This window comes from Balaenoptera acutorostrata, chromosome 2 (assembly GCF_949987535.1).
Source record: "Balaenoptera acutorostrata chromosome 2, mBalAcu1.1, whole genome shotgun sequence".
Lineage (NCBI taxonomy): Eukaryota > Metazoa > Chordata > Mammalia > Artiodactyla > Balaenopteridae > Balaenoptera > Balaenoptera acutorostrata.
The window spans coordinates 165,961,073-165,983,489 of NC_080065.1; the positions used below are offsets into that span (position 1 = coordinate 165,961,073).

At 56.4% G+C, this 22,417-nt stretch overlaps 3 protein-coding genes across 19 annotated transcripts in view; all 3 read right to left on the reverse strand.

The window, feature by feature from the left end:
* Positions 1-3,343: 3,343 nt before the first annotated feature.
* DOK3 (docking protein 3) lies at positions 3,344-9,016 on the reverse strand. Of its 3 annotated transcripts, none has more exons than XM_057540926.1 (5): positions 7,635-9,016; positions 6,375-6,680; positions 4,599-4,698; positions 4,316-4,488; positions 3,344-4,217 (listed from the first exon to the last, which is right to left on the reverse strand). In XM_057540926.1, exons 1-5 carry the CDS (start codon positions 7,704-7,706, stop codon positions 3,519-3,521), a joined length of 1,350 nt encoding a protein of 449 aa, XP_057396909.1. In that variant the 5' UTR covers positions 7,707-9,016; the 3' UTR covers positions 3,344-3,518. The 3 variants fall into 3 exon arrangements, with proteins under 3 accessions (XP_057396909.1, XP_057396910.1, XP_057396911.1); XM_057540927.1 differs by having other exon boundaries at positions 4,316-4,402; positions 7,635-7,756; XM_057540928.1 differs by lacking the exon at positions 7,635-9,016 and adding an exon at positions 7,172-7,617 and having other exon boundaries at positions 4,316-4,402.
* Positions 9,017-9,505: 489 nt separating this feature from the next.
* Positions 9,506-15,056, reverse strand: DDX41 (DEAD-box helicase 41). 2 transcript variants are annotated; one of them, XM_057539431.1, is made up of 17 exons: positions 14,971-15,056; positions 14,772-14,882; positions 14,335-14,494; positions 14,180-14,254; positions 13,991-14,051; positions 13,729-13,865; positions 13,224-13,296; positions 12,968-13,121; positions 12,754-12,890; positions 11,758-11,920; positions 11,465-11,596; positions 11,117-11,188; positions 10,916-11,012; positions 10,627-10,776; positions 10,471-10,542; positions 10,284-10,354; positions 9,506-10,063 (listed from the first exon to the last, which is right to left on the reverse strand). In XM_057539431.1, exons 1-17 carry the CDS (start codon positions 14,995-14,997, stop codon positions 9,521-9,523), a joined length of 2,235 nt encoding a protein of 744 aa, XP_057395414.1. In that variant the 5' UTR covers positions 14,998-15,056; the 3' UTR covers positions 9,506-9,520. The 2 variants fall into 2 exon arrangements, with proteins under 2 accessions (XP_057395414.1, XP_057395415.1); XM_057539432.1 differs by having other exon boundaries at positions 9,704-10,063; positions 10,244-10,354; positions 14,971-15,055.
* A 2,460-nt stretch (positions 15,057-17,516) lies between these two features.
* FAM193B (family with sequence similarity 193 member B) overlaps positions 17,517-22,417 on the reverse strand; it is a 31,392-nt gene continuing 26,491 nt past the window's right edge. For all 14 annotated transcript variants that reach the window (XM_028163441.2, XM_057539387.1, XM_028163440.2 and 11 more), the window contains 4 exons: positions 20,902-21,925; positions 20,676-20,751; positions 19,731-19,828; positions 17,517-17,894 (listed from right to left, as the gene is read on the reverse strand). In XM_028163441.2, the coding sequence (XP_028019242.2) occupies positions 19,732-19,828; positions 20,676-20,751; positions 20,902-21,925 (1,197 nt within the window). In that variant the 3' untranslated portion in view covers positions 17,517-17,894; position 19,731. The remainder of the gene's footprint in view (positions 17,895-19,730; positions 19,829-20,675; positions 20,752-20,901; positions 21,926-22,417) is intronic.

A 22,417-nucleotide genomic window follows, 5' to 3' on the forward strand; every position in this document is an offset into this window, starting at 1 on the left:
CTATCAATAACACCTATATGCCAAAGACTCCCAACTTATATGTCCAGCTCTGGCCTTCCCCCAAGAGCCCCAGACTCTAGTATCCAACAGCCTGTCAAACCTTGGATGTCTACTAGATATCTCAAATCATCATGTCCCAATTTAAACTTGCAATTTCGCCAGCTCCCTAACTCCTTCCTCACCTCAGTTAAGCAAAAAAAAAAAACAAAAAAACCTGCAGTGCTATTCATCTGCCTGGTCCAGTAAAAATTATGGTTTTCCTTCCTTTATCTTCTGTGTCATACATCAGATTCTGCAAATTCCACCTTCAGAATCTGTTCCACACCTGGCTTCCATGGTTGTCCCTGACACTTGTCTCATGCCTGGACATCTTAACAGTCTCCTGATAGAGCTCCCTGCTTCTACCCTTACCCAGTCCAGAGTCTTCTCCATGAAGCAGCCAAAGTGGTATTTTTATTTTTATTTTTCTTAAAAGATGTATTTATTATTTTATTCATTTATTTTATTTATTTTTGGCTGCATCGGGTCTTAGTTGCGGCACACAGGATCTTCATTGAGGCATGCAGGGTCTTTAGTTGCAGTGCACGGGCTTCTCTCTAGTTGTGGTGCGCAGGCTCCAGGGCATGTGGACTCTGTAGTTTGTGGCACACAGGCTCTCTAGTTGAGGCGTGTGAGCTCAGTAGTTGTGGCACACGGGCCTAGTTGCTCCGCGGCATGTGGGATCCCAGTTCCCTGACCAGGGATCAAACCCGTGTCCCCTACATTGTAAGGTGGATTCTTTACCACTGGACCACCAGGGAAGTCCCCAAAGTGGTATTTTTAAAGCAGAAATCACACCACATCACCCTCAGCTTTTAGCATTCCAGTGGGCTGGCGTTGTGCTTAAAACTAAAGTCTTTCAGACATACATGACACTGATAAACTGGGTCCACCCCCCCATCACTCTTCTCCTCGCTCACTCCACTCTAGCCACTCTGGCCTCCACTAATCCTCCAACACAGCAAATGTATTCCTGCCTCAGGGCCTTTGCACTTGTGACTCCTTCTGCTTGAAACACCTTCTCCCAGATATCTAAACAACAGCCTGTCTCATTGTGTTCAGGTCTCTGCTCAGATGTTGCCTCCTCCTTCCTTGATTGTCCTATCTAAAACAGCAGCCCCCTGACACCTCACCTGCATAATGCACTAGTCCCTTATCCTGCTTTATTTTTCCCTATAGCGCTTACCACCATTTGACATTATATTAAGTGTTTGTTTCTTCATTGCCCTCTGTCCCCATTAGAAAGTCAGTCCTATGAGAGCAGGGGCTTGTCTGTCTTGTTCACCATCTCTCCAGTGCCTGCACACAGTGGATATGAATGAACAGATGAAGGAAGGACTGAGAGAGTGAAACAGCAAATGAGCAAAGGAAGAAGTGGCAGCCTGGGGCTCCGGGCAGTGCTCCAACAGAGAGGGCCCTGGGATCCCATTCCTTGGGCCCCTGCACGGCTCAGACCTAGATGGTGCCACTAAGAGCTCCCTGCACAGGCAGCCCCTGGGTAGAAACAGGCCTTGGGCTAGGACACAGTGCCCCCTGGTGGTCAGGACACCTGCAGCTCCAGGGCCAGTTCCCTAGATGTTTCCAAAGACTTTCTCTTCCACAGTCTGGTTGGAACTTCACAAAAATAGCCATGAAACAAAAAGGTTTAGATTTGTAATAAAAAAAAGTATGCCAAAACAACAAGAATCTACTGTATAAAACAGGAAACTACATTCAATATCTTGTAATAACCTATAATGGAAAATAATTTGAAAAAGAATGTATACATGTACACATGTAACTGAATCACTTTGCTGTACATCTGAAACATTGTAAATCAGCTATACTTCAATTTAAAAATGAATATAAATGGGCTTCCCTGGTGGCGCAGTGGTTAAGAATCCGCCTGCCAATGCAGGGGACACAGGTTCGAGCCCTGGTCCGCGAAGATCCCACATGCCGCGGAGCAGCTAAGCCCGTGCACCACAACTACTGAGCCTGCGCTCTAGAGCCCTAGAGCCACAACTACTGAGCCGTGTGCCACAACTACTGAAGCCTATGTGCCTAGAGCCCGTGCTCCGCTACAAGAGAAGTCACCGCAATGAGAAGCCCGCATACCGCAACGAAGAGTAGCCCCCGCTCGCCGCAACTAGAGAAAGCCTGCATGTGCAGCAACGAAGACCCAACGCAGCCAAAAATAAAATAAATAAATAAATTTATTAAAAAGAAGAAAAAGACTGCATCATTGTGAAGTGACAGTGGAGTGTCACTCTCATAAATGGGATGTACCAAGGGTGTGAGCAGCTGAGGCGGAGTTGAGGTCAAGGGGCCAGGAGGCCGGATCTTCGGGGGCACGATCCTTGTGTGCGTGGTGGCCCAGCGTTGGTGACAGGAACAGCAATAAGGGGGGGACAGTAAGGCAGGCACTAAAGTCTTCAAGAGACTCCTTATTTCCTCTGGAATGAGGACTCCTTGAGAACAGGACTGTGGCTGTAATGAACATGGCTGTGACCTCAGTGCCTGGCACAGAGTAGGCACCTGATCAAACTCGACTGAATGTATGCTTGGTATGTAATTTGATCTTTATCCTTGACAGTTGAGGAAGACTGAGGCCAGGGGTTCCACAGAAGTGTCTGCGCATTTTTGAGTCTCAGTGGGGAGTGTTTTGGGTGTGCGCACCTTTGAACTCCCTTCCACCCTCCCGTCTCCCCCCCACACACACACTCCTCCCCAGCCCAGGCTTTCTGGTCCCTCAAAATCAGCCTCCACACTGCTTCCCGGGCTGACTATGTCCCTCTACTGAGGATGAGACCAAGCTCATTGTAGGATGGTGAGGCCTCTCATGTGCGGCCAACTCTCCCTCAGCCCCTTGGAGCCCTCCAGGTCCATGGTCTTCCCTTGCTCTCTGCACCCACCGTGCCCACCTTCATCCTGGAAAGCTCCAGGGCTCACTGCCAGCCTGGTGAAGCCCTGCCTGCCCTTCACACTCAATTCAGGGGGCACCTCTCCCATCAGCAAGCCTTATTTCTCCCTCTGCCCTACTGTCGGAGTTATTTCTGCTGAACAGGACCACGTGGAGCCGTAATTATCTGCATCTCACCCTCCTGCTCCAGGAGACTTGAGCCTACTGGTGGCAGAGGTCAGGTCCAGGTCACGTGTGTCCCTGGAACGCAGCACAGGGCATTGGTGTTTGCTGCAATGCCTGTGTTTGAGGGTCTGTGTGGACCCGGGCAAGCCACTGCAAGGAGCCGTAGGGAGGAGGTATGGACTGTGGGCCACAAGGTGGGACGGAGAGGAGAACTAAAAGGCTTTATTACCAGCAAATCTGTACACTATACACTGGGGGCCGGCAGGGTACCTGAGGGGTCCTCCCCAGGCTGTCTGCCTTGTCCCTCCAGGCTAGAGTGAGTGTGGGGGTGTGTCTGCAGATGTCCATTGTTCCCCCGCCCTCTTGTCCCAGGGAGAGCGCCTTCCTCTCCTCCGGCCACCACGATATTCGGTCAGGGCCTGTCGCAGGGAGCCGGGCCCTTCCTGCGCTCGCGGCTCAGCAGCGTCACCAGCTTGGCCTTGAAGCCCAAGTGGGCGCCGGCGCGGGCGGAGCCCCCGGCCTCATCGCCGTTGTCGGCCAGTTCCAGCTCCAGCAGTCGCCGGTACTGGGCCTCCAGGCTGCTGTCGTGGGCCGCGCCGGGCCAGCCCAGGTCCTGGCTGTTGTGGTAGATGGGGCTGGCCAGGGGGCTGCGGCCGCCCGGGCCCTCCTGCTCCGGACAGCCGGCGTCGGGCGCGGGGCCGGCGTCCAGCACGCACAGGTTCTCGTACAGGTGCTCGGCGGCGTCCGGAGGCCGGCTGGCCCGCTTGCACACCGACGCGTAGAGCGCGGGCGCCGGCTCGTCCGGGGCTACGGGGCCCAGCAGAGCGGGCAGGCTCTGGGGCCCGGGCTCGGCCGTGCGCGCCCTCTGGGAGCCGGGCGCCTCCGGCCCCAGGGGCACCTCCCGCAGCTCCCCCGGAGGCTCCAGCGAGGGCAGGGAGGTGGCCCGCGGCAGGGGGCAGGGCTGGGGCCCCGCCGGCTCCGGGAGCCGCTCCCGCTGGCGGGCGATGGCGGCGGCTACGGCCCCGCATAGGTCGCGGGAGCGGGGGCTGATGAAGGCGAAGAGGCCCTCGCCCGAGTCACAGCGGCGGCCGGCTTCAAAGGAGAACACGCCCTGGGCACGGGCGGCACGGGGAGTCAGCGGCTGAGGGGCCGCCCGCCAACCCCTACCCTTCCCTGCGGGACCAGTGGGGCGGCCGCCCAGCACCTCACCTTGTCGGAGCCGAACTTGCGCAGGAAGCGGTAGGGCCAGGTGTAGAGCGCCTGGGGGCTGGCGGGCTCGTTCAGCTGGATGGAGTCCTGGCCCAGCAGCAGGAGGTAGGGCCCCTTCAGCTGGCAGCGGGCGGCTGCCTCCGTCCTCTGTACCACCACTGGAAACTCGCCCACTGCAGGCACGGCGCCGTGAGGGCCACAAGCACAGCCCCCGGGGGTCCCGGAAAGATCCCAGCCCTGTTTGTGCTAGGGCTGCGGCTGCCCCTGTACCTCCCCGACTCACCTTCCTGCCAGGAGGAGTAGATGGAGTTCTCCTCCATCTGGACCAGGCCTCTCTTGGGAGCCTCTGCCTCCCCTGATCCTTGGGAGCTCTCCCCTGTGCCCTGGGGAATGGGACAAGGTCAGAGGTTAGTGTCCCATCCACTCCTCTTCCCACATCCTTTCTCTGGGGTTTGTGACAAGCGAGGGTACCCAGATACCTGAGTGCCAGTCCCAGTTCTGCCCCTGACACACTGCAAGACCCTGGACACCCCTCTGAGCCTACTTCCCCACTGGCTCCCCCTTGAGGGTGTTGAGTGCTGTAAAGCAGAGGGCACAAACGAGGCTGTCCTCCATTGCCCTTGAGGTTGGCCAGCGACTGGGCTGGCCTGTGTGTGTCCCTGACAGCTTGGAGCAGTAAAGGGGTGGGAGCTTCAAAGGTGGGACCCACGAGTGAATGGCCACTTGTTCCTCCCATCTCTGGCCTCTTTCCCCATCTCCCACCATGTCCTTTGGGCTCTGACCCTGAGCATCTCCATCATGACCACCTTGGCCCATGATACCATGGCCAGGGTCAAATGCAATGGCTTTCCACTGGTCTCCTTGCTCCTGTTTATTTCCTTTTTTTAGTTATAAGAATTGTGGTAAAATACACAACATAAAATTTACCATTTTAACCATTTTAAAGTATACGATTCAGAACTTTTTCGTCACTCCAAATGGAAGCCCCATACCCATTAACTGCCACTTCCCATTCCCCCCCTCTCCCCATTCCCTGGCAACCCCTAAGCTGCTTTCTGTCACTATGGATTTGTCTATTCTGTATTTCACATTAATGGAATCATACAACGTGTGGCCTTTAGTGTCCAGCTTCTCTGACTTAGCATGTTTTCAAGGTCCATCCATGTTGTAGCATGTATCAGTGCTTCATTCCTTTTTATGGCCAAGTAATGTTCTGTTGTATGGATAGAGTGCATTTGGTTTATCCATTCATCAGTTGATGGACATTTGCGTTGTTTGCATCTTTGGGCTATTGTGAACAATGCTGCTCTAAAGACTCTCGTACAAGTTTTGTTTTAACACCTGTTTCAGTTCTCTTGGGTATACGCCTAGGAGGAGAATTGCTGGGTCATATGTTAACTCTATGTTTAGTTTTTGAGGAACCGCCACTCATTTCCTTTTGGTCCATCACAGACCCTGTAAAGCTTTAAAACTCTCAGCTTCTGTGTCCAACTCCCCAAAGGCTTCTCCTCCCACTCAGAATAAAATCCCAGACTCCACACGTGGCCCAACGCAGTTTCAGCTGGCTCCCACTTAACTCTCCACTGTTGCCTCCTCCTGGGCCCCCTCTCACTCCTTACCTTCCAGCCACACTGACCTTTCTGCTGCTTGAACATCAAGCTTTTCCCTGCCTCAGGGCCCTTGCCCATGCTGTTCCATTAGTTCAGGGGACTCCTCAGACCTGTGTTTAGGACACTCTTTCCTCAGATCTTTGCCTGGTGGGTTATTTGTCCTCGAGGATTCAGGCGCACTCTCCTCTCCTGAGAAGCCTTCCTGGACCATCCTGTCTAACATCCCCCTACTCACTCCTGGTCCCACCCAGCCTCTCATTTTCTCCATAGCATGCATGGCCATCTGAGATTTGTTCTGTGGGCTTCTGGGCTGTTTCCCAGGCTTCTAGGTGCTTGGCAGGTGCTTGCTGAGTGATGAGATGTGAATGAGCATGGAGATGAACAAGGTGTGAGTGAACTGGTCTCCCTGGCTGGCCCCTGGATGCCTTACCCACCCACCCTGTGCTCACCGGGAAGGCCAGCTGGCAAATGGGGCCCATCCAAGACTGGCGGTGTTGTGCGGCCAGCAGGTGGCTTCGCTCCGTGGTGGTGAGCAGGAAGGCACCAGTGTCCCGCGGGCAGCTCTCGCCGTCAGCCGGCAGCACGGACACGCAGTCAGCCAGGCGGATGACCCGCCGCTCTCCTCGCCGGCCAGGCCCCACAGACCTGTCAACTGCTGGCCCCAGGCCACCATCCCGGACCTCCCAGCTCTCTAGCCGTGCCACGCCTGATGGGCCTCCTGCATACAGTAGACCCCATACCTTCCGCCAGGACTTCTGCAGGAGATGAAGATGGGGGAGATGACCCTCGGGTGGCAGTTCTCCCTGCAGCTCAGCCTAGCACAAGCCACTTAGCAAACACTCCTGGCCACCCAGGCTGGCCTCTGCCTCGCAGCTCTTCAGACCACAGAGGATGCCTTGCCAGAGCCAGCCCGGCAGCAGGAAGCGTCTGTGCTTGGAGTCAGTCAGCCCTAGCTTCAAATCCACCCCACGCTTTCCTAACTGTGACCCCCCCCCAATAAGCACTAGGATCCTCGTCTCTCAAAAGGTTATGAGAACACGGGGTTGGCGCTTCTACTGGGCAATGTCTGTAAAGTATCTAGTGGCCGGAGCAGACCACCTGACACTACTGCTTTGTTGGTGCACCCACCCCCTGTAAAGAAAAGGTCAACTGGGCCACGGGACAAGGGCTGGGGCGGGAGGGAGGCCTCAGTCTCATGATGGCAAGGAAGGAAACATGCAAATAGCGTCGAGCAAAGGAAACAGACGGTTTATCTGCCTGGGCAGCAGCTGCAGCTGAGCTGTGGGTGTGCCGGGCCTGCTACCCCAGGACAGGGCTGGGAGGAGCTGAGCCCTCTTCTGCAGGATGGAGCTCCACTTCTGGGGGCTCCTCCAGCTCAGCCTCCAGCCCTCTCGAGGGGCCACAGTGCCACTAGTAGATGGGATGGAAAACTGTTGGATTAACCAGCCTCTCAGCTCTGCCCTGCCCCAAGGGTTCTTGGCTCCCCACTCTTGGCTTCCCATCTGTAAATGAGGCAGGGTCTCGAAAAGGCCCACTCAGCCCAACCCGCTCAGGCTGAGAATGGGGCTCTGTTCCACCTCCCCACACCTGGGTTGGATTCCCCACCTGCACTCCTACCCCCATTCTCCCAGGTTCTGGTGGGCTGTCCAAGGCTGCGGCAGAGGCCCACCACCTGTCCTAGGCAGCTGCCTGGCAGCCAGGGTCCCCACCTTGCCAAACTTGATGTGCTGCTGGTAGAGGATGCCGTCCTTGATGGGTGTCTCCAGAGGCTCCATGGCCATGGCCGCCGCTCCGAGGGCCTGAGGAGACTGGTGACGGGCCAGAGGGGAACTCCTCACACTTCCCCTTCTGGCCACTTCCCCCTCCCTCTGTCCAGAGAGGCAGCTGCAGGGTTGGGGGAGGGGAGCCCTGTCTTCGGAAAAGGGGGTAGGATGGGGGTGAAGGGCATCACATATTTCTTCCTTGGGGTTCCAGCTGGCCCAAGGTACCCACTAGTGCCAAGCAGCGGCCTTGGACCGCCTGAGGGCAGATGACCCGTGCCTGCCCGGGTCAGCTGGGCTGGGTGTGAGCCTCTGACCACAGGCTGGCTCCCGAATCAGGAGCTCCGACCCCTCCCCCATCCTGGGGCAGTTGTGTACCCTGGGGCCTGCCATTCCCACAGCCTGGTCCCTGCCCCAGGACCTTTCTCTAGCCAGACTGGCAAATTCCTTGCTTTCCCGCTTGGAGTCCTGGTTGGTCTGCTTGTCTTTATTCTGGAAATAGTTCTAATATTCACTTGCTCCTCTCCATCTTCACAGCCCCTATCCATTGCCAGCTTTGGCATCTCCCCTTTGAACCACGTCCCCACCTGGGCCCACCGGGCCCTCTCTGCTAACCCCAAACCAACCTGTCTCTCCCCTCCCTAAACGCTTCCTGGCTCCCAGTGCCCTGAGGTCTAGCTTGGACTCCTTGGCCCAGCACTCAAGGTGCTGGGTATTCTGGCCTCCACCTCCCCCAGCCTGGCCCCTTCAGGGCACCTCTCACCGTGCTGCTCAGGGCTCTGGGCCTTCTTCCTCTGGGAGGCCTCCCCAGACCACCCCACACTGTCTGAGAGCACAAAGGCCCCAGCCACGTGAGTGTGGGTGGCACGCCCCCAGCGGGTTCCCTGGAGAGCTCACAGGCTTTTTAAGCTTTGCTTCTTGCTGGAGTCCTGTTTCGGTCTTGTCTTCCTGGAGGCCAGTATGGGAGCTCTGCATATGAATCTGAATCCTGGGGACAGCCTCATTTCAGTTATTCAGTGCCACCTCTGGGAAGGAATGTGTAAACAGGCTGAATACTGTTTGGGGGTCACATGTGGGGTGTGTAGCTTCTCGGGCAGGAAACTTTTCCAAGGGCCTCATTCACCTGGCTTTGTGCCCACTGTGGCCCCAGCAGCCCTGAGCTCTGGCAGCCTCAGACACCATGTCCTTTGCATTCTCACTGCCATTTCAGCGATGAGGAAATCAAGGCTCAGAAACATTAAGTAACTTGCCCTAGGCCACACACCAAGCGACAAACATGGCTTGAGCAACTGCTGTCCTGCTGGGATAAGCATGTGGCCTTGCACGTGAAGTGCCTGGACAGAGGAGCTATCACCAGTGCTTTTTCTGTCTACCCCTTGCAAGATGTTGAAATCCTGGCCCATTTGCCAGCAGTCCCGTGACCGCCGCCCACATTTATTTATGGCTGATCTGTCTGTCCCACTCACCTGTGAACTTCTCAGAGGGCATCTGCCTGGCTCATTTGTGTCCTGAGCCCAGCAGATACCTGGGCACAGAGCTGGGTCAGTGGGTGCTTGTGGCATGAGTGGTAGTCCTGTGGCATCTGCTGCCCCCTTGGCAAACAGAGCACAGGGTTCCCTACTGGGAGCCTGTGTGGGCAAGGGGCCTGAGGCAGGAAGTCTCCTCCTAAAGGGCCTTAGGAGAAGCCCCAGGACCTTTACACAGTGACAGGAAGAGGGAGGCTGGGGCAGGGCTGGAGATTGTTAACAGCCAACCAGAAAGACCAGCAGACCCAACCAACCATTTCCCCTTGGTCCATCAGTGTGGTCCTTCTCTGAGTCATAAATCCAGGTAGACTAGAGGAAATACCCAAAGCCCCCAGAGGGGAACCCGGGTGGGCAGCTCCTTCCACAACTGAGTACCAGCAGGTGTGGCAGTAGTGGTGGGAGATGCCAAGGCCCTACCTGAGAGGGGCTCTGGAGGTCAGAGGGTGAGGCCTGCCCAGGAAGCACGGGGCAGACGAGGCAAAACACAGAAACTGAGACCAAAAAGGCTGGTGTTTTAATGGCAGCTGGGGTAAAGAGGAGCAAAAATAGTAATTCTGGGGGGCACAGGGAGCAGGCAGCCAGGTCCAGCCTGGCCCAACCCAGGCCAGCTGGGCCGAGGATGCTGGCTTCTTGCCCACGGGGCAGAGGTGTGTGGGAGGTGGCTGGAGCTCCAGGGACGGAGGCCCCTTGGAGAGAAAGAGGGATGACAGCCAGCTCAGAAGTCCATGGAGCTGTGGGCCAGGTAGTCCTTGCGGCCGATGTTGCTAACCTGCTTCGTCTGCATAGCCTCGAGTTTGGGGCAGTCGGTGATCCGATGGCCCAGGCCCCCACAGAAGGCACAGCCACGCTCTCCTGGGGGAATGGGGGTAGCGGTGGATGGGGGAGGAGGGTCAGCATGGTGATGGGGCCAGGCTCTGTGCCCCAGACTCTGGGCCCCCATCAGACCCCCAGACCGCTGAGGGGCAGAACGGACTTGTTCCGTGGTGTTCCCGTCACACCCCCACTGGACTAGTGTCTCCCACCCCGTGTCACCTCCAATGTCCAGCATGGACTCGTCCCCACAATGCAGTACTTGCAGCACGGGTGGAACCTTCTGCTTGGCCTCCAGCAGCAGGGCTTTGAGATCCATCAGCACTGACTCGTCTGTGGGGGAAGCAGGGAACCATCAGGTCCAGCCCTGGGCCCTGTAGCCAGGACCTGGCTGGTCATAGGTGGAGGACCCAGGGGACAGCCAAAGGTGGCCCTGGTGGAAGACTCACCACAGGCCTTGTTGATGAAGGTGGTGGCAATGCCTGTGTTTCCTGAGCGCCCAGTGCGGCCGATACGGTGCACTGCAGAGAGAGGGAACAGAGCATCTGGCCCACTGCCCAGGCGCTGGGGCGTAGGCCGCAACCCCAGCCCCCCAAACAGCCCACCATAGTTCTCGATCTCCTCAGGCATGTCATAATTGATGACGTGCTGGATAGCAGGGAAGTCCAAGCCCTTGGAGGCTACGTCTGTGGCCACTAGGACATCCTTCTTGCCCTCCCGGAATGCCTCGATGGCCTTGGTCCGTTCCTCTTGGTCTGGGAAGGGTCAGGCAGGAGCTATTAGAGCGACAGCAGGAGTCTGGGGAGTAGTGGCAGGCCGGCCAGGTAGGGGAAGGGATAAGATGAGGGGCTGCTATGGCAGCGGGGTCCATGCCTATGCACGTGCCACCCTAACCTTTGCCCCCATGGATGGCCACAGCCTCGACCCCCTTGAGGAGCAGGTACTCATGGATGGCGTCCACATCTGCTTTCTTCTCCGCAAAGATGAGCACCTGTCCAGGAAAGCCAACTCCAGTCACAGGGGCTGACTCCTGGGCGCCCCCGCAACCTTCCGCCAGCATGCAGCCCCTGGGCTAGCCTGGCTGGCAGCACTCACGGGCGGCGGTGTCTTCTGCAGGCACTCAAGCAGGTACACCATCTTGGCTTCCTCCTTCACATATTCCACTTCCTGCGACCACAGGATCAGGTTAGGTGGTCCTGAGAACAGGCTCACCAGCCATGGCCCTGCCACAGAGGATGGGCCCCCAGTCCCGGCTAGGAGGTGACCAGAGAGCCTCTTGCCAAGGGCTGGGTACCATGAGAAGGCTTCCTGCTAAGGGCCGTGGCTGTGAATGAAACCCCTAGTGCCCATAAGGTGGCCCCCCACCCGGCTCCGATCAGCTAAGGGAGCCTCGCCAGATCCAGCCCTCACAGGTGAGACCGCCCATCAGGAGTGCTTGCCCACCTGGATGACATCCAGGCTGGCAGCCCCGGCACGCCCCACATTGATCGTGACAGGCTTTACCAGGGCACTCTTGGCAAAGTTCTGAATCTTCTTAGGCATGGTGGCACTAAAGAGTAGGGTCTGTCGCTGGCCCTGAGGAAGAAGAGGGCTGGGGCTGAGGGCACGTGGGGGCTGGGGAGCCTGAGGGGCTGGGACAGGGGGTGGGCAGCACAGGGCCTTAGGGCCCTCCAGAGTTGAATGTGGTGTGTAGGGGGAAGGTGGCAGGAGTGTCCCGGCCAAGTGGGGAAGGGCACCTTGAAGTAGGAGAAGATGGTACGGATGTCACCCTCGAAACCCATGTCGATCATGCGGTCAGCCTCGTCAAGGGCCAGGTAACGACAGATATCCAGGCTGACCATCTTCTTCTGCAGCAGATCCATGAGGCGCCCAGGGGTGGCCACCATCATGTGCACACCACTGGGGACCAAGGAGGGACACTGACGGCAGGGCCACCTGCTAAGCCCTACCTAGAGACCGGCACTCCACCTTGTTCTGCCCTCCGGCCTCTTTCCTATCTCTCCTCACCTGACCCTCCTTGTCACTGCCACCACCTTGCTCTATGGACAGCACAAGGCTCTCCTGGAGAGTGCTGCAACCTTCTCGATCACGACTCTGTTCCACTGCTCTACCCCAGCCATGTGGTCACCTCGGCCCCACACACCCTTCCCCCAGGTCACTCCTCTTGCCCCCAGGAGGACAGTCCTGAATCTTCAGATAGGCCTCAGCCTGTGCTCCCACAGCTCCCTTTGTAGGCCTCAAAGGCTCACTTTCGTGGTACAATGAACTCATCTTTTCCATGTCTGCATCCTCCCTGACTAGCAATGCCTATGAAACAGGAACTGGGTTTGGCCTGTCTGTAACCCTGGACATCTAGTGAAGTCTGTTGGGAACTGCACTGTGTGGAAAGGGCACAGGGCCAGCCATGCCCCAGAGCCTCAGCCTCCTCGATGGGTCACACTGAACAACCCTGACCTTCCTGGACACCCCGGGGCCCCCACCTCTGTGCCTTCTGCCTGGAATGCCCCGATTCCTTGACCTCCCAGATGCCCCCATTCCATCTGCTGTGTTCCCACAGTACCTCACCACATCCCTCTGTCCCACCCCAACCAACCTCCCCATTAGACTGGGGGCTCATTGAGGGCTGGGCCCACGGGAGGCCTCCGCAAGGATCTGCCGAGTGTCTAAAGCAAAGCGTCCTTTAGCTTGTCTAGGGGCTTTGGGGAAGTTTGGGCGGGGGTGCCTATACTCACTGTCGGATGGTCTCCATCTGCTCTTTGACGGACATGCCCCCGATGCAGAGAGCACAGCGCAGGAGTGGCGAGCTGTCCTCCTGCAGCAGGCGGCAGTAATACTCCAGGATGCCGTGGGTCTGCCGGGCCAGCTCCCGCTGCAGGTACAGGGGCAGTGGCTGGCACCAGAAGGTGGCCCCATCTGTGCCCTGCCCTCCAGGCCAACCTATCTTACCGAGGGGCAGATAATGAGTCCATAGGGCCCTTCACGCTTAGAGAAAGGTAACCTCTTCTCTTGCTCCAGGCAGAACATGATGACAGGCAAAGTGAACACCAGTGTCTTGCCTGAACCCGTGAAGGCTATGCCTATCATGTCACGGCCAGATAGACTGGTGAGAGAAGAGAGGCCTGAGGGTCAGGTTCAGCGGAATACAGGGACTGCTTCTCATCTAGCAACCACTCCTCCCCAGCGCCGCCATGTTCACACTCACATGGTGGGAATTCCCTGGATCTGAATGGGTGTTGGGTGGTGGATGCCCTTCTTCTTCAGGCCTCTCAGGATGGCTACAGAAAACAACACTGGCATCATCCTTGTGTCTCATAGGTATTTCAACAGGCCCCCAAAGCCTATAAAATTGGCACTATGTCCTTCAGGTTACAAATGATGAAACTAAAACCCAGTAAAAAAAAAAAGAAAGAAAAACAAACACACAGACTTGTCCAAGGCCTCTAGGTTAAGCAGAGGCAGGAATCACACCCAGGTCTGTTTAAGGCTGTCATCACTTGCCCACCAAAGCTCCCTAATGGCAGAAGTTGGTAAATATGAACAGTTGCAACAACTGAAAAAGGAGCATAAAGACACATCCCTCCTTCTCAAATCCCTCACCCCCACTGACTAGACCCAATGCTTCAGCTGCTGGGCTTGGTGGGGGCTAGGCTGCAACCTCACAGATGTTTCCCTATCAAAATGTGGTGTTGCTCCCAGCTCCCAGGCACCTGCAGGAAATTTCATTTCCTTGAAGCTCTTGATGGGCGGCGGGATACCATCTCCTTCCACCAAGATGTGGTACTTCTTCCGTACACGCTCATGCCGCTCTTCAGACATGCTCAGGACGTAACGGGGTGGTGTCCAACTGTGGGTGGGTGGCAAGAATCAAGAGAGCTCCTGGGCACAGCTGGCTTTGGGGTGTTCCCGCCAGTCTCCACCACATACCATCTGAAGTAACAGTGACTGACTTTCCAGACCGGAAAGACATACCTAGTTTTGATTGGATCGTCATACGTGATTCCCTTAGCCATCTCCTTCACTGACATCAAGGCTGAGGAAACAGATGTGGCTCAGGGCTGGCTCCTGCTTCCCAGAGGCCAGGCCCTTTGAAATATAAGATGCCTAGGACTGGGGGAGGAGGCTCAGTCCACCTCCTCTCTGCCCTAGCTACAGCCATACCTCGACCCTCAGCCACACTCTCCAGGATCTTCTCCTCTTCCTTCAGCTGCTTCTCTTTGGCAGACTCCTTGCGGGCTGACCAAACAAGCAGAAGGTGTCAGAGAGAAACCGAAGCAGTGCACCAAGCTGAGCCTCCCGCCTGCTGCCCAGCCCACCTTCAGCCTTCTCTTTGAGGTGCTGGTGCTGATCCAAGAGGCTGACGTTGGACTGAGGGCCCAACGGGATGTCGTCCTCATCTCCCCGGGGCTCGCTGCCGCTGTCCTGCTGCTCCTCTTCCGCAGCTCCCTTGCGCCTTCGCTGCAGCAGCTTCTGGAGCTGAGGTTCCACCAGCGCCCCTCAGAGCCGAGCCCAACGCACAGTGGGGCATCGGGCCCAGGCGCCTGCGTCAGGATCCTGGCTTTTGGGAGAGGGTCCTTGTGCCCCGAGGCGCACAGCTGCCCCACCCCTCAGATCAGGTCGCCAGTTCCTCGTTTGCCTGGGGACCACGCTCCCGTGTACTGACACCTCACTCCTTAGACCGGGGGCCACCCCCCATCCCACCGCCAAACCCCCATCTCCTGCCCTCATTCCTCCCTCGACCCGGGGCCCTCACCAGCAGTTGCCGGCGCTGTCGCAACGGCACGTACGGCACGTAGTCCTCGTCGTCCTCATCCTCTGCCTCGGAGCGGCTTCCTGTGGCAGTCGCCTCGTCGGTGCGAGCCCGCTGCATATACACACGAGTCAGACCCGGACCCCCGCCCCCCCCCTTCACGATCTCTCGCCACCCGCGCGGATCCCCGCCGGGTTCCCACCTTCCGCTCGGGTTCCGATTCCTCCATCCTTTGCTGCACGCATGCGCACCACGATAAAACCCCGCCTCACCTATGATGAGATCCAATCAGATGTGAAGGAGCGGACGTCGGCGCCTAGCAACGACCTCTAAGTGCCGGATCGCGCAGAGGGACAAACTTTCTCCTGTGCCCCTGTCTTGCGGCGTGGTGTCTCCGCCCCCTGTGGGCGGCTACGCAGCTGTTGCCAGGGCTGAGGGCGAAAGCGTCAGGCAAGGCATTGTGGGACGCTGGAGGATTTGGAGCACGCGCTGAAGGCGCAAACCGAGTCGGGTTGAGTCGTGGGGACCGCTGATCCCGAAGACGGCGGTGTGCTGGGGCCCCAGCCTCGCCCAGGGCGTGACGTCACCCGGCACGCCCCCGCCGGCGGACACTGCGCCCTCTCGTGGCCGGGGAGCTGTGGGACCCAGCCAGCTGGGATCCCGCCCCGCTCTCTATCCCGCCCCCATTAACCGGCGCGGGCCAAGGAGGGCAGGGCGGGGCTTGCAGAAAAAGTGACTCAACACACGCTGCCGCTGACTGGTGTTCTCATCTGTGTGAGACACCTATGTTCAGAGTGGTGAGGGATAAAATAATGATGACGGTGGGTTTTAACTGAGGGCCTGTATATGTGTGTAAACGATTATTAATGTAAATGCTGTAATAGAGCTCAGAGAGTGACTGGGGAACCAGAGAAGGCTTCGAGGAGACCTGGATCTGAAGTAACAGGGAAGTGTGGAATCTCAGAGCTGGGAGTGCAAGGGAGAGGCTTCCTGATAGAGGGTCTAGCAGGAGTGAAGTTCTGGCCATGTACGAGTTCCCAGGGAACAAAGTGATCACGTGGCCCGTGTGGGGTTGGGTAGTCAGAGCTAAGGCTTTAAGGTAGACCCAGAGCATGCGGGGCCGAGACTGTCAGGGTGATTTCAACTTCACTGGGAACTTTTAAAGAGGAGTGACGGGTCAGTGCTGTTTTCTTCCTTCATATATTAAATATGAGTATGTGCTGGGCATTGTGCGTAGTGTCGAAGCAGGTAAAAGATGAACAAGACACAAACCTGGCTTGTGAGGACCTTTCAGATTAGGTGAGGAGACAAACATAGATAACTGGTCTTGAGATTAAGAAATCTCCTCTAAGACACAAAAGGTACCACTTTTGGAATTAGCATAAATCCAGGGCAAACTTGATTTTCACAGTAAAAGTGGCTTCTCAGTTGAAAGAAAGGGATGTGAAAGTTAAGGTGGAATTCATGAACAAAGTGTTAACTGGGAAGAGGGAAACAAGTGAGCAAAAGTCAGACGCCCCGAGGGTGCCAGGCCTAGCTGGAGACTGAGGTCATCAGGTGTGGAGAGAGTGTACCAGAGGCAGGGGCCGGGCTTAAAGGACCCTCAATGCCATTCTCAAAAGTCTTTCTCTGTAGGTAAAGCGGCTGCTTGATCAGACCTGCAACTTTGAAATGATGAAGCAGAATTTTAGATAGTTGTGACAATTCAATTGTAGGGCAGGAGCCTAGTGTAAGAGCTGAAGGGAGAGAGGAGCACAGGTAATAAATATACAGAGAAAAGTTTCACAGAAGTGTCCACACTTCCTTGGGGATTGGCCAAGGGACCAGGAATTGTGAGCCTATGGTCAATGCTGTTTCACCTCTTTGGAAGAGGAAGCTTGTACTGCCAACCCAGTGTGTGTGTGTGTGGGGGTGTTCAACCTGGGAGGAAGGAGGGAGTGGTTTCCGATCCTGCTCCCAACACTCCACAAAGGGCTCTTAGTGACTGTGTGGCCACTACCACTGTCGCTCCACACATTGAGCTCAAGCTAAGAGCTGGTTATGGTAGGAAAATGACATTGGAGGTGAGGATTCGGGACAAAAGTGTGTGTGAGGCATTTCTAGCAAACTATTATATTAAAATCTGAATTCACAAACCAGATCCATGGTGGGGAGGAGGGGGATGAGATAGTTCATTACTCTCCTAACTCTCAAGTACTTAGGCTACACGTCCATTCCCACTGTAAAGTCAAGTCCAATTTATAAAAACTCCATTTACCATCAACTTCCCCTGACAACTCCAATCGTCCAGGCTATAGATGCACAGTTCAAAGGCCTCAAGCCTTCCCCTGATACCTTCTCACATCAGCTGCACAGAGATCAAGTCACACCCCTCCAACTCACCCATCTTGGAGGGAGGGAAACTGAGACAGTGTGGGGAAGGGGTTGCTCAGGGTTTCCATACCAGAGTCCTCCCAACAGGAGGAAATGGCACAGATGCTGCTGGCATACAGGCCTATGCTCTAATCCTAGTTGGCCAAACTGAACTCAGTAGAGTCACCTTCTTGTCTGAGCTTTAATTTCCGCATCTGTAAAATGGAATAACAGTCCCACTTAGCATTGCTTCGAGAATTATGCAGAAATGATGCCAACCTGTTGACAGGTAGCACATGCTCAAGAAGCTTGATGACTAAGAAGGACTCCAATGCTTCTGAGTACATCCTTCACCCTCACTCCCCACCCAGACAAGGGAACCACCAACATACCAACTCTGTGTCCAAATGTTGCTTTATCTTTCGGCAGGAAAGATCTTCACAGTATCAAAAAGAATTGAAAAAACAAGTAAAACAAAAACAAAAAACCAAACACAAAGAAAGCAGTGTTGGGCCAGCAGTACCATCAGCCCCCAAGCCCAAAGGCCAGCCCAGCCCCTGGGCTCTGAGTGTGGAGGCTGCGTAGCACCAGGAAGCGGTTCTGCGGAGGTCCTGAGGGGCCCCAGCACACACGGCATCTATTCAGCTTTTGGTTGGTCCGGGATGGCAGGGAGGGTCTTGGGCAGGTGGGTGGCGATGTGAAGGAAAAAGGTGTAGACCTTCAGCTGGCGGTCAGGGTCTCAGGACACCCTGAAGAAGCTTGATCTGGCAGGGGCTGAGAAAACAGAAGAGCATGGCCACATGGTGAGCAATGGCCCCCACCCTAGCCTCCCCATGCTGGCTCTGAGTCTCCACAGGTGCCCATGGAGGCAGGAACAGCTGCCTACTATTTTTGTCCCCTGGGCTGAAAACATTGAACAGACTTTCTCGATCACCTCCAGCAGGGGATGAAGGTTAAGTCACAATCGGGGGGACAGAGCTCCGGCCCCAGTGAACATCATCCTAAATCTCAAGGAATGTGGACAATACTCGAGGAGCCCACAACGCTCTGCTGTAGGCTAGAGTGGAATAAGAGCCCAGCCTCTGGCATTGCGCTCCTGTTGACAGTGAAGAGGCCACCTATGCACTCAAACTCCTGCCTCAGGCTCCAGGTACATGGCCTGGGCTGGGTCCCAGGTCTGTGCCAGCACTGCTTTCTTACGCACCTGGGGCTCACAATCACGCTATGAGGAGGGTGGAGAAGGTCAGAGGAGAGCATTCACTGGAGGGGAGCATCCCCTGTCTTGAGAAAGAGATCAGCCAAGAGGGAGTCGGGGAAGATTATGGCTGGATGAGGTTTCCTAGATAACAGGGGCATTGGGCTGTGGGAGGAGGTGTGACCCGTTTTCTCTCATGAAGGGCAACAGATGAAGGTGCCTGGAGTCCTTGTAGCTCCTGGTTCTTGTGCAGGTGGTGAAGAAAGGCAGGAGGGCAACCCAGCCCTAGCAGAAGCTCCTGCGGGCATGGATGTATCAATCTGGCAAAGGATCAGGATGCCCAGGCCCACAGAGCAGAGGGGATGAGGTGAGTCTGAGGACAGTCCTGACTCTGGGGTAGTACAAAGGTGCCACAGGGAGCCCAGCCCTGAAGGCTGCCCCTGGGAAGCTGAGGTCAGTGTCAAGGGTGGGGGGATCCTGACCCAAAAGGGGACTCGGGGACTCAGCCCAGGGTCCAGGAAGTCTGTTTCCCTGGCACTGGAAAGAGGAGGAAGAGGACAGGTGAGGACATCCTCCTGGGGGGTCCCTGAGCTCGGCCCACTTGCCCCAGCTTCCTGTTGCCTTGAAGGCAGCTGTGTGGTTGCCAGCCAGAAAAGGCCTGACCCCAGGGACGCATCTTAGGGTGAACTATGGCACTGCACAGCCATTAAGCCCCAAGTCCAGGACCAAGGCCTGCCAGCCAGCCATCTCTTTTGCCCTTGGCTCCCAGCCCACCACTGCCTTCTCAGTTTTCAGCCTGGAACATCATCTGATATGTCAATATTTCAGACAAAAGGACCCTTGCAGGTGACTGGGAGAGGAGGCCAGAGCCCAGCTGTGGGCCAGGCTCTTCTTCCAGGAGGCAGTTTCACTACCCATTTCCTCACGGAATCTGTCCTGTTTGGGAAAGAGGGCCCACCTATTCCTCTATGCCTAAACGATCTCCATGGCCTTGGTCTAGCGTGGCTGCCCTATCCCTGTTCCCTTGGGGCTGTGGGTCCTTTTCACATGGCTTCACCTGGGAAGCACCTTGGTAGCCCGCATGGAGAAGCCAGGCCAGGCAGATGAGATTCAACCCTCAGGCTGATAATGTCAGGCATGGGAGCAGCTCTCTGAGGCCCATGGCCTCCTGGACACTTTGGGAGGCAGCTGGTGAGGGAAGTAGAGGCCTGGCAGTGACACCCCAGGAGATGGCAGGGCTGGAAGGGCCGTTCAGGAACACAAGCAGGAGGGCTTTCAGGAGAAGAGACGTGGCCGGCCAAGCACCTAGTCCAACTCTCTGTGCCCCAGAGCATGAAATGGCCTAGCAGGGGCACAAAAGGTGGCACAGCATGGGATGAGGGGGTGCATGCAACCCTTGAGGGGGGTCTCTATACCTCACTGAGCTGTGCTGGGAGTGGTTTTCTTGAGGCTGAAGTTGGTCCAGTTCACGGCAACTTTCTGACGCGTTTGCTTTGCAGAATCCAAACAGAACCTGTTAGGTTCGGGAGACGCCAGAGAAGCACAATCAGAGGTTCCCTCCTCTCCCCACTGGACCCTCTTCTAGACCTGTGTATCATGGTCACTAAAGAAACCAGGTCAGCTCTGCACAACCCCTCTGGCTCCCAGGTGTTGGGGTCTAGCAGTATGGGGCTTCCTGGATGAGATGCCCACAGGCCCAGGGGACAATGTGTAAAGAGAGTAACACTGCCTTAGGATACAGCCTCCCTCCTCACCCTGTATTTTACTCTAGCTATACTGAGATGCCTTCTGTTCCTTCAAGGATGATGTGTTTCTTCTGCCCTCAAACTCTTTTCATTTTACTTGGCCCACTCATTCCTATTCCTCAGGTTTCAGCCTGGTTACCGCCTTTTTTGGGAGGGCTGCCCTGGCCACCCCACCCTTCAGCTTGGCCATTCCTAGGCCCTAGCCCCATGCCCTTACTCCTCGGACAGCACTTATCACTGGATTGTATGTTTATGGCTCTCTCTCCCCACCTAGATGGACTGTGTTTGATTTGCCTTTGCCCCCAAAACTCATCCCAGGCAGAGCAGAGGAAGTGCAGGTGAATAAAACTGGAGAAAGCCCTTGTTCTTGGGGCCTGACATGCCTCCTGCTCCCTGTCCCTTGCACCTTCCCAGATGACCTGTCCTGCCAAATCATCCTGGCTACCTGTGTCCCAGCAGATAGGCTGGTGGGAGAGGGCCTGGAGGGGCTGGACAAGCTCTCCCTCCAAGGGCACATGGCTAAGGGTGAGGCCTTTCTGAGAGGCTTGAGTGTGTGTGTGGAGGGGGGGGCCTGGAGTCCACCGTGAACGGGAGAGCAGGCAGCCTCACACCTACCTCTTGAAATACTCCACCTCCCGGTCAGTCTCATCCATCTCCACCCCATCCATGTCCTTGGGCAGGAACACATCGTCTAGGAAGACACAGCCAGGAGGGCTCAGTGCTCACCGCCAGGCGTCTGGGTCATGCTTTTGGGGCAATGCTGCTCACATGTGAGGACTGCCCTCCACCCCATGGTCTGGCTGGGTGGGGGGGTCAGCCACTCAGTTCCTGGTGCACTCACCCAAGGAGGAGGCTGACTTCTCCTGCTTGTTGCGGCTCCGGCGGCTGCGGGCCTTGCCCTGTGGCAAGCTCTGTGGCCTTGCTGGGCCTGGGGGCTGCATAGACTCCTGCTCCAGAGGCCGTGCCTTGGCTTCACCTGGCCAGTTTTGCCAGGAGCTGCCCTTCTCCTTGTCAGCTTTGGGGCTGCTAGCCCAGCCTGGTCCTGGTTGGGTTCCCTGGCTCCCTTCTCCAGCCTCGGCACAGCTGTCCACTCTGGGAGGCTCTGGGGCCTTGCTTGGCTGCTTGGGGCTGGGGGTCTGGCCCTTGGCACTGGGAGTCTCAAGGCAGGCTGGGGACTGGGGAGCTGGGCTCACCTTGCTCTTCTTGGCCTGACTACCCTGTCTCTTGCCCTTCCGTGGCTTGCCACCTGAGGCCACAGGCTCAGGCAGCTCCTGCTTGCAACCAGGGACCTCCTTTACACTTAGCTCCTCAGAGCTAGGGTTACCTGGCTTGGGTGTCTTGACCCAGATCACCCGGGACAGGTTGGGCACGGTGTTGAGTCTCCTCACTAGCCCGTTCTCAGGGATGATACCAGGAGGGGGGCCCCTCACCTCTGTCCATGGTGGGTGGAGACTTCTCATTTCTGCCCATGGTGGGGCTGGCTCGCCTGGAGCGTGTAACATATGGTTCTGAGGGGAGCCCAAAGTCAAAGGGGACAGGTCAAGGTTAATGTCAGGCCGTTGCTCTGAGGAGCCATTGAGGTTCGAGGGGGCTAGACTCTGAGGCTCTGGCTCAGCAGCCCCCTCTTTAGTGAAGCCATTGCTGTTCATGCTGAGCTCACACACACTGAAGCTGGCACGGATGGAGTCCTTGACAGTGTTCTTGATCTCCTGTAGACGGCTGCTCAGAAAGCTGTTGACCCGATCCAGCTCCCGATCGGGCCACTCCAAGAGCCTCTCCCTGGCAGGCCTCAGCTCCCGGCTTCCAGAAACACTACGATTTGCCTGCTTTAGAGCTTCTGCTGCCAACTGGGCCTTCTCCTTTTCCTGCCAATACAAGAGGCAGTTTCCGCAGGGCCTTGGCAGCTGCCAGGCACAATGCGACACCTGACACGTCTGCCTCTGGCCCAGTTTTGCCACTAACTGGCTAGAGGCAGGGCCTGGCAATCCTGGCCTGCTCACCCTGCAGTAATGAGGATGAAATGCAATCAGATAGGTACATGTCCTGGGGATGGAGGCAGTTATACCCACAGAGGGTAGGGTTTTTACATCTTGTTCATCCAGGGCCCCAGTATCAGTTCTAGGGCCTAAAAAAGGCTAAGGCAACTAGGACTCAAAAGGGATAGGATCTGCCTCCCAGGCATAAGCTTAAGCAATTCATTCACTTGCTGAGTCTCAGTGGACTCATCTGCAAAATGGGGACAATAATTCTGGAGTGAAGACCAACGTGGGGGTGCATTAAGGAAGATGGCTGCTACAGAGGCATTCTCTCCAATTCTGCAGGTGGTAGGGGAAAAAAAAGCCATGACATCAGGTAGG